The sequence below is a fragment of the Leuresthes tenuis genome, unplaced genomic scaffold (genome assembly GCF_036924035.1).
Source record: "Leuresthes tenuis unplaced genomic scaffold, fLeuTen1.0.hap1 SCAF_4, whole genome shotgun sequence".
NCBI classification, from domain to species: domain Eukaryota; kingdom Metazoa; phylum Chordata; class Actinopteri; order Atheriniformes; family Atherinopsidae; genus Leuresthes; species Leuresthes tenuis.
The window spans coordinates 35,127,024-35,136,451 of record NW_027325358.1 but is presented as its reverse complement, the minus strand read 5'-3'; the positions used below and the strand labels follow the sequence as shown (position 1 = coordinate 35,136,451).

General features: G+C 41.6%; 2 protein-coding genes across 4 annotated transcripts; one reads left to right on the top strand and one right to left on the bottom strand.

Moving 5' to 3' along the window:
- The first annotated feature begins 742 nt into the window (after positions 1–742).
- On the top strand, positions 743–4,747 carry cunh6orf120 (chromosome unknown C6orf120 homolog). 3 transcript variants are annotated; one of them, XM_072383587.1, is made up of 3 exons: positions 791–821; positions 1,603–1,681; positions 2,715–4,747. In XM_072383587.1, the coding sequence occupies exon 3, from the start codon at positions 2,728–2,730 to the stop codon at positions 3,301–3,303; it is 576 nt and encodes a 191-aa protein (XP_072239688.1). In that variant the 5' UTR covers positions 791–821; positions 1,603–1,681; positions 2,715–2,727; the 3' UTR covers positions 3,304–4,747. The 3 variants fall into 3 exon arrangements, with proteins under 3 accessions (XP_072239686.1, XP_072239688.1, XP_072239687.1); XM_072383585.1 differs by lacking the exon at positions 1,603–1,681 and having other exon boundaries at positions 743–821; XM_072383586.1 differs by lacking the exon at positions 791–821 and having other exon boundaries at positions 828–1,681.
- A 220-nt stretch (positions 4,748–4,967) lies between these two features.
- Positions 4,968–5,752, bottom strand: mrpl21 (mitochondrial ribosomal protein L21). Its single transcript, XM_072383584.1, has one exon. It carries the CDS (start codon positions 5,714–5,716, stop codon positions 5,147–5,149), a length of 570 nt encoding a protein of 189 aa, XP_072239685.1. The 5' UTR covers positions 5,717–5,752; the 3' UTR covers positions 4,968–5,146.
- Between the last annotated feature and the right edge of the window lie 3,676 nt (positions 5,753–9,428).

Sequence of the window (9,428 nt, the reverse complement as noted above, 5' to 3'; positions counted from 1 at the left end):
TTTTTGATTATATGTACAAATTAGGCACTACCTTACCAAGAAATCAAAGTTCTGTGATGGCCGCTGTATCTTTAGTTATTCAACACCCATCATTAGTATTGTTACTGGAAAAGAAATTAAGTAATATGAACAAGAAAGCTTGTGATTTATGGTTAGGGTCCTTTTGGATAGCTCAATTTTAAACCCTCAACACCCACTCTTAAAATAAGAACTCTTAAAATTGCCTGTTTGAAACCAAAGGTTTGATCAGAGAGCAGAAACTATTCATATGGTCGACTGACTTATTGTTTCTCAGACTAACCTTTCACCGAACCTATTTAATTGTTTTTCACGGACACAGTTTTACTCCTGTGTTTTTAACCAGAAGTTTGGTCCCGTGCAGTTTTAGCAAGTTTAAACTGACAACACCCTTGCAGAGATTTTACATTTAGGTATTTTAGTTTGGGGGGGTTCTTGTTTCTATCACATTATTCATGTAAATTTGGCTTTAAATTCTCAAAAACAGTCTGAACGTATGATTCAGTATCTTTGAATGTAAACAAATTTAGTTTTATGTTGAATAAATGTAAGAAAGAAGAATTATGTGATGAACTGCGTAGCTACAACCTTAAAACTTCTCCCACCGACATTACAAATTCTAAAAAAAAAATTAAAAAAAATCTACCGTATCTCTGCTTTATTGGTCATGAAGTGTACATTGTCTGTGGACGATAGGTGGCGCTAGGGCTCCCCTGTAGTGTGTCTACGGAAAAGGAAGCGAAGAAGTGAACTTAGTCGCTGCCATGCTAAATCGAAAATGCTGGCCAGGAAATGACAGCGGTGTAAGTAAATGTAGTACTGTGTTAAGCGACTCAGTACATTTGATACCTAAATTATAGTTTAAGATTTAAGTAATCAGAAGACATAGATTCTGAATTCATGAGCAATTGTTTCTGAAACTGAATAAGTTGGCGGTAACGTTAGCTGGATGATTGTTACCCAAGAAAGTAGCTAGCTATTAGCTCATTCCGTCTGCGCTAAGCACCGTTTCTACTAACGTGTATCTTGCGAAACGTAAATTTAAAACAACATGCGTTAGTTTTAATTTGTTACCGTTTTAATGATGGGTTGTACAATTTGTATCTACGTGTCAGTTGCTATATGAGCAAGTCTAAAACTACGCGAGGTTATCAAAACTGCAAGTATAATAGATGTTTTATTAAGTATGTTCTTTTTTGCTGTTTTAGATTTTTTATTTTATTATTTGAAGCTCATACACTTTGAATAAAAGAGCACATATTAATGCAAGTTGCACACGATCCGGTTAAGTCTTTGCAGTTAACAGTTTGATTTCCTGAGAATCAAAGGTCAGACCGAGCTTAAATGAGACTGAGCTGTTTATTTTTAACTCGGCTTTCTCTGAGCTGTGAGGAGAAGGCGAACAATCCGCACGTCACCCTTTCAATTGAATATGATTGCTCCTCAGTAGCAAACTCCGCTCTGTGAGATGTTGTACACCTGAACTAACTGATGTTTGTGTGCTTTTTACTGTATTTTTACTTTCAGACTAAGCAACCCTTCAGATAATCATAGGATTGTATCTACTTGTTGTTTGGATTTTAGGTTGCAGCTATAAAGGGGATTTGATGTTCTTCCTTATTTCTCTTATACAGAAATCCTCTGAGAGGACCAACCCCAACAAGTAATCAACCGTGTTTGTCAGTTTATCTAAAGTTGTCCTGCATTTGCTGCACAAGCTGTCTTAAATTGTTTCTAATCAAATTTTTAAAAACGAGGCCCAGAGGTCACCCTGAGCAAAGTGTGTTTCTGTCTTCCATGAAATCAGGCCTTCCTTACCGGGGGTTTGAAATGTTTATGCTTGTTAGATTATAGAACATTGTCAGAGTTATCCTTTCACTGAGCAAATCATTAATTGCCAATTGAAAATTAGTAAGACAAAAGTCAAGGTTATTCTTTCTTTTTGTTTTTTGTAACATTACATTGTATAATGGAATTACATGAGTAGTCCCTCTGTGCTACAAAAAGTCTTTCTTTCACGAACAATGAATTCACAGAAACAAAACACGAACAGCTTTTCATGAGCTAAGTTCTTGGGAGAAGCAGAGAAATGTGGTCTGATGGACCAAAATGAGAACACGGGAGTGCTTTGTGGTGCATTGTTGGACAATCCCGGGGAACAGGTGTCGTATTATAGGGATGATCAGTAAATGGTCAGATGGTGGTGGAAGTAAAAGCACACAGTATTTGGGCTAATAAAAGACTAATCTGTCCAACTGAGGCACAGTAAAGGGCCTCATGCTGACAAACGTTTTTCAGTCCAGGAATGCTTCACACCAGAGTTCAGCGACACTTACTGAACAGTTTGCTTACGATAGTTTTCTCTGATTATTCAAGAGGGTCAACCTCACAATGCTATTATACGTTTAGACCCCAATAATAAGGCTCTTCATAATTTCATAATCATCTTTACTGTTGTGAGATCTTAGCATCCCACCCCCACTGCACCTCTTCTGTGCTGTGGTGAGATATACTCTCCACAGATATCAGTTAAAGTGACACTAATCGCTTGCTGTGTCTGCATTACCTTTGTATTTGTATCAGAACCCCTCTTTTGACAAAGCAGTTTTTAGTGCCACTCTGCCGCTTTGTCTTTCCTGTTCATTTTTAGGACGTAGAAAATCACACTGCTTTCTGTGCACTGTCCTGTGTTTCAGGCTGTCTGGCTGAATGACAGATGCCTTCACCATGATGCTGAGCTGCAGCGTGCTGGTCGTCGCCCTCTTGCTGTCGCAAGCCAGAAGCTTTCTGAGCCCCACAGAGGATGATGGCATCCCCGACGAGTGGGTGTTGCTCCATGTGGTTCAGGGCCATATTGGGGCCGGAAACTATAGCTATCTACGTCTCAACCATGATGGGAGAATCATCCTGCACATGCAGAGCCTTAAGGGGGATGCAGACCTGTATGTGTCAGATAAAACCCTGCATCCAAGCTTCGACACCTACAAGTTGCAGTCGGCCACCTGCGGCCACGATGTGGTGGTGGTTCCGGGAGATTTCACAAGGCCGGTTGGCATTGGAATTTACGGCCACCCATCTCACCTGGAGAGCGAGTTTGAAATGCGAGTGTTTTATGATCAGACAGTGTGGCAGGACCCATTTCATAAGGGCTCATATGCTTCTGAAGACGAACACAAGGAAAGGAAGTCTGCTCAAGCAGCAGAGGACGACTTTCAGGAAGAAGAGTCGATCCTTTGGACTATTCTGATTGGACTTTTGAAGATAATACTTGAAATTTTGTTTTGAAAATAATTTCCTTTGTTGCTGCTGTGATGCAGGGGTTTGGGTCTGCTCTTGGCTCAGTCAGCCACGACAGTTCAAGAAAGCTTTTTTTCCTTTCATTCTGTAGAGAGGTAGAGAAATTAGTGTACTAAACCACAGGAGAATTTTGTTTGCAATCAAACATACACATATAACAGTTTGGTTTTAATTGTATAAATTGCAGTTTAAATGGTGTTTGATCACTGCTGAATTTTTGGGTGTAGCCTGACCAATCGGACGCGTTTCACCAGGTTCCACCTGCGTATGGTAGATTATAAGCTGGGGAGCAGCTAGTGGTCTGATTTGGAGTCTATAAACATAAGAGCAGGAAGCAACTATTTCAAGTCTTTTATGACAGAATTGGTGTCATCGGTTACAATAATCATCTCTGCTCCTCCATTGGCTCTGAATGGGTCCCATTGTAAAGCAACTGCATTGAATAATGCAAAGTTTAAATCTGTTATCATGGTTCTGAGCACAAATACACTCAGAATTTATGTTAAAGTGGATTAAAATTCAGGGTTAATTTGTAACTGTAACAAAATTGTTGCTAAGTTAGATATATTCTTTCTTTACCTGTGCTTTCATTCTGTTATCAAATTCTGCTCTATAGGTTTTTCATCATTTTCTAACAGCCTCCACAGTGTCCATCAGAAAAATTAAGCTTTTTTTTTTTTTTTTTCTAAAGAAAAGAGCTTTCAGGATTTTTGGAGGAAGCCAAGCTATCGCACTGGCAAATTCCCAAAATTTGACATTGGGGACTGCATCATGTCTTCTGATCTGATTTTATTTACTTTTCTGATATATTTCATGGTAACAGAGGAACAAAGTAGCCATCACTAATACATAAGGCCTGTTGAGCACTTAATTGGAAGCACACTGAGACCTGCAACCTTGACGGTGGGAGCTTTCCAAAGTTGATCTGTTGGTTTTGTTCAGTTCTGGGGAATGAACAGAAACTGTCATGAAGACGTGAGACTTTTTTTGTAACAGAAGATGTCACAGCATGTGGTGCTAGTAAATAATGGTTGCACACTGAAGGGGCGTTAAAGTAACATTTATAACTCTGTTAGCATAAATCTCAAATCATGAAATTTGAATGAAACCACCTTCGTAACATGTCAGTACCACCAGGGTCTGTGTGCTAGTCTTTTTGAGATACATGTTTGAACATAAAGAAGACTATGCTTTGTTTATTCAGACTCCAAATGAGAAACCTCTGGCTCATGCTTACATGTTCACACCAAAAGCAACATTTTATTTGGTTTTGCCTGTTGTACACACTACTGATTTAAAAAATTTTTTTTTAAACTTATCACTGAGCAGAAATGTTCAACAGTGCCTTCGGATGAGTCCTAGGAACAGTTTGAGCCATTTTCCTGTTTCTAGACTATTCAGTCAGGTTTCAAAATAAACTTTTACATCTTTAGTCTTGAATCTTTGTTTCTGAACGATTGTTGTCTGGAAACAGTGAAACCAAGTTCTCTTTACATCAATTTTATCTAAACAGAAGCAACTACAGAAAAACTCAAAAGGCTGCAGCACAGGCTAAGTAGGCTTAATAACTGTCATGGGCCTTAATCTTTAAGAGGGTCACAGTTCTGCTACATGTTCATACAGTGAAACGGTCATATTATTTGATACACAAGTAACAGACGAACAACTCTGCTTTGCAGAAGTTTATTCACAAGAGTAAACCCAGAGAACGAATAAGCAAAATTTGAATCATGTTCAGAGTCATAGTCCAGATTTAATGGACTTAATGACAGTCATGTTTGTTATATCTATACGAAAAAACTGTCGTCAGTCTGTGATGACACAGTCCTCGTCATGCAAGTCTGGGAGCAAGCTCGATGCTGTTGATTCTTAGCACCGTCTGTGGTTGGACAATGATTTTTTTGCGCTGGAACCGGTGTCTTTTCCAGAACCGCATGTGGACTTTGGGCCAAGATTCTGTCTTTTCGATCACGGTGGCGTCGACCCTGACCAGCTCCTTCCCCAGCAGAGGCCTGCCGATCAGGGTGAAATCCTCCGATCCGACCAGCAATACTTTCTCCATCCGGATCCGCTCCCCGCACTCCGCATCGATGTGGTTCTCGATCAGGATCAAATCCTCATGGCTGACCTTCCACTGGCGGCCGGCGAAGTGCACCACTGCAAACAGTCGACCGAAGTCCTGCCCGTGGATCCGCTGGTTGACTGTGCTTACTACCGCGGCGTGACGGCTCTGCTCCTCCTCCGCCCCCGACCACGGAGGCCGCGACAGCGATGTGCGGGTCAGCAGGTCCCCACTGACTGTGGTCTGAGTTCGGACAGCACCGACGAACAGGTTGGGGTGTCTATGTAAAAGCATACTGCATGTCCTCCACATACCCGCACATACCCTGCTCGCCGCCATCTTTACAGGAAGTAATCCTACTATCACCGCGCATGCGTCACCTCTCAGCCATCTGATTTCTACGAACAGAAAAGGAAGATTGTACATATTACAAAGTGAATTCATTTAGCTTGTAAACCAACGAGTCATTTAAGGTCTACACAGCTTGAAGTGTAGGTGCAGTAGGCAGGAGAACTTTCTCAGGATTACCTCTAATTTTCTGACGCTTTTTAATTAATTTTACTGTTATTAACTATTAAACACAGAACGCCTCTGTTAAAGTTTATCTAAGTTGGAATAATGAGATAGTATTTTGAAATTCTGATTTAGATCACAAAGTATGTAATATGTAAATATTTCTGTGTTTATCTTATTGTATCATTTTATTATTGTTACCAAACATTTTTTGTGGTTAATTACAAAGAAAATGTAGTCTTATTTCAAAATTCTGAATCTTTATCTCAAATCTCTGACACATTATCTCCTAATTAACATTATCTCAAAACCTTGACTAAATATTTCTAAACGTATGTAATACCTAAAAAATCCGACTGTGTCTCAAAGCTTCGCTTCCAAGTGAAAAAGTGTGCACAATTACAAGGCAACTTAGGTAAGGTGAAATAGGCCAGAAAGAGATTTAACTGACTGAACAGTCAAAAATGGTCAAATGCCATATGTGACATTCGTGAAAGGCAATGACAACCAGACAATGACGTTTTAATTGAAATAGTTAACAGGATCACAAAAAGCCTCTGGAGAGTAAACGTAATTAAGAAAAGCTTCAGAAATCCTCCAGAACCGCAGTGTACCTGGATTTTAATTAATTAATCCATCCATTTTCTAGGGTACACCCTGGACAGGACGCCTGTCCATAACAGGGCTACACAGAGACAAACGAGACAAACAGCCAGCCACACTCACATTCAATCCTAGCGTCAATTTAGTGTCACCATTCATCCCAACGTGCATGTTTTTGAGCGGTGGAAGGAAGCCGGAGTACCTGGGAGAAGATGCAAACTCCACACAGAAAGGCCCCAGCTGGGATTTCAACCAGGAACCCTCTTCCTGTGAGGTGACGGTGCTAACCACTATATCACTGCACAGCCTGCTTTCAATTCCATTCAATTCAATTCAGTTGTGCTTTATTAATCCACAGTTGGTAATGATGAACAACGCACAAATAATTATTTATTTAAATTCATTATGGTGGGTTTCGAGTTCATCCATTTCACCAGCAATAAAACCTCATCTTTTTCAAATTAGAGAAGTATGTCATCAATTTGGACCTGAAACCAAGGGCGTAACCATGGTTTAGACATTGGGGGGGTCCAAGAAAAACAAAATTGTTGAGTGCATTATCTACAATTCTTTATTCATATATGAAAAATTGGACATTTAGAACATAGTTTAGAGGACTACATTGACCATGTAAATTCACATCTAAAGGAATAGTGTAATTTCTCGGAGACAGTGACTGCCCCCCCACTTTGTTTTGGTTAGTTGCTTACTGTTTACTGACCTTAAACACACCTACCAATTACAATTCTGCTCTTCCAGTAGTTCTGTAGCAAATAGGACAGCTTCCAATGGAAAACGACCAAATACCCAAAGCATGTTTATGGAAATATTTTAATAAGGACAACTAATGATGTAACAAATTACAGACTTTTCCTTTAACAAAAAATGTGCTGAGGACTTTTAAGTCCAGGTTCATTTCTATTGTGTCAATGTCTCAAAATGTGCATTAACAATGAAAAGTCTAATAGTCTAATGTTATTTTTGTTTTAAGTTTTTTTTATTTTGAAAGGGGGCGGAAGTTTATTTTGTTGATTCTGTGTTGGATTTCCTGTTCTGGTACAATCTGCTCTGTTGAGCTTGGCGCGATTGAGCAGCGGCTCCGTCAAAAGTAGAAGTCCAACGTAAAGATAACGAGAGCCGGTGCTGAGGTATTGGTATTTTGTCAATATTTGGGGGGACACGACCCCCCCAAAGAATGCGTGGTTACGCCATAGCCTGAAACACATCCAGTCTTCCTTCTACTGAATGTTTGCATCCTTCCTGAATATCTTTGTGCGAACACAATTTAAAACGAAGCAATAATAACAAAATAAAATAGAAAACTAGGAACATTGATAAGAGAGACTTAGACTTAGACTTAGACTTCCTTTATTGTCATTGCACAAAAAACACAAGGTGAATCTTGACAACGAAATGTCGTTACTTGGCTACCAGTGTAACAGAGCTAGACCTTATTCCTATACAATAAATATGTTTTCTATAACTAAGAGCTAACTATATGCAGGGTAAATAAGTATATATATATTCATGTATATTGCACTAAGTTATTGATATATTGCACTAATTGTCAAAAGAAACATTAAATATTGCACTGAGTTATTGCAAAGAGAAACATTAAATATTGCACTATAACAATTGCACTTAAGAGAACTAGAAAAGAATTTCACAGTCAGAGTAAAGTAAGTGCCAAGGAGTCCCCAGGTTCATGTTGAAGACAAAACTAGACTAACTAAGGTGCGTGTATTGTCCATGTCCATGGGGGGTGGTTTTTGTAGTGTCTGTGTGTGTGTTTAGGGGTGGAGGAGTGTTATGTGGCGTTAAGCAGTCTGATGGCCAGGGGGAAGAAACTGTTCAGTAGTCTGGTCGTTCTGCAGGAGATGCTGCGGAACCTTCTGCCGGACGCCAGGGGGGAAAACAGTCCATGGTTGGGGTGGGTGGGGTCGGAGAGGATCTGGTGAGCCCGGGATAGGCAGCGTCTGTCCGCGATGTTCTTGATGCAGGGGAGCGGAGCCCCCGTGATCTTCTCCCCTGTCCTCACCACCCTCTGTAGAGACTTCCAGTCAGAGGCCCTGCAGCTCCCAGACCAGATGGAGATGTAGCTGGTCAGCAGGCTCTCGATGGTCCCTCTGTAGAAGGTCTGAAGGATGGGGGGCGGGAGGGATGCTCTCTTCATCCGACGCAGGAAGTGCAGGCGCTGCTGGCCCTTCTTCACCAGTGAGGAGATGTGGGGTGACCAGCTGAGGTTGTCAGTGATGTGCACCCCCAGGAACTTGGTGCTGCTGACGACCTCCACAGCTGAGTCGTTGATAAGGAGGGGTGTGTGGGTGGGTCTAGATTTCCTGAAGTCAACGATAATTTCCTTGGTCTTGTTGACATTCAGGATCAGGTTGTTCCCTCTGCACCAGTCCACCAGATGCCGCACCTCCTCCCTGTATGCCGCCTCGTTGTTGTCCCGGATGAGGCCCACTACTGTGGTGTCGTCCGCGTACTTCAGGATGTGGTTGGACCTGAGGCGTGGACGGCAGTCGTGGGTCATCAGGGTGAACAGCAGGGGGCTCAGGACACAGCCCTGGGGGGTGCCGGTGTTCAGGGTGATGACGTCGGAGGTGTTGTTCCCCACTCTGACAGCCTGGGTTCTGTCAGTGAGGAAGTCCAGCAGCCAGTTGCAGAGGGGGGTGTTTATTCCTAAGGGGCCCAGTTTGCCTACCAGGTCCTGGGGGATGATCGTGTTGAAAGCTGAGCTGAAGTCCAGGAACAGCATCCGCACGTGGGTGTTCTTCTCTTCCAGGTGCTCCAGGCTCAGGTGAAGAGCAGTGGAGACTGCATCCTCAGCACTGCGCTTGGACTGGTATGCAAACTGGAACGGGTCGTGTGATGGGGGCAGCGTGGAGATAATGTGGTCCTTAACAAGTCTTTCGAAGCACTTCATGATGGA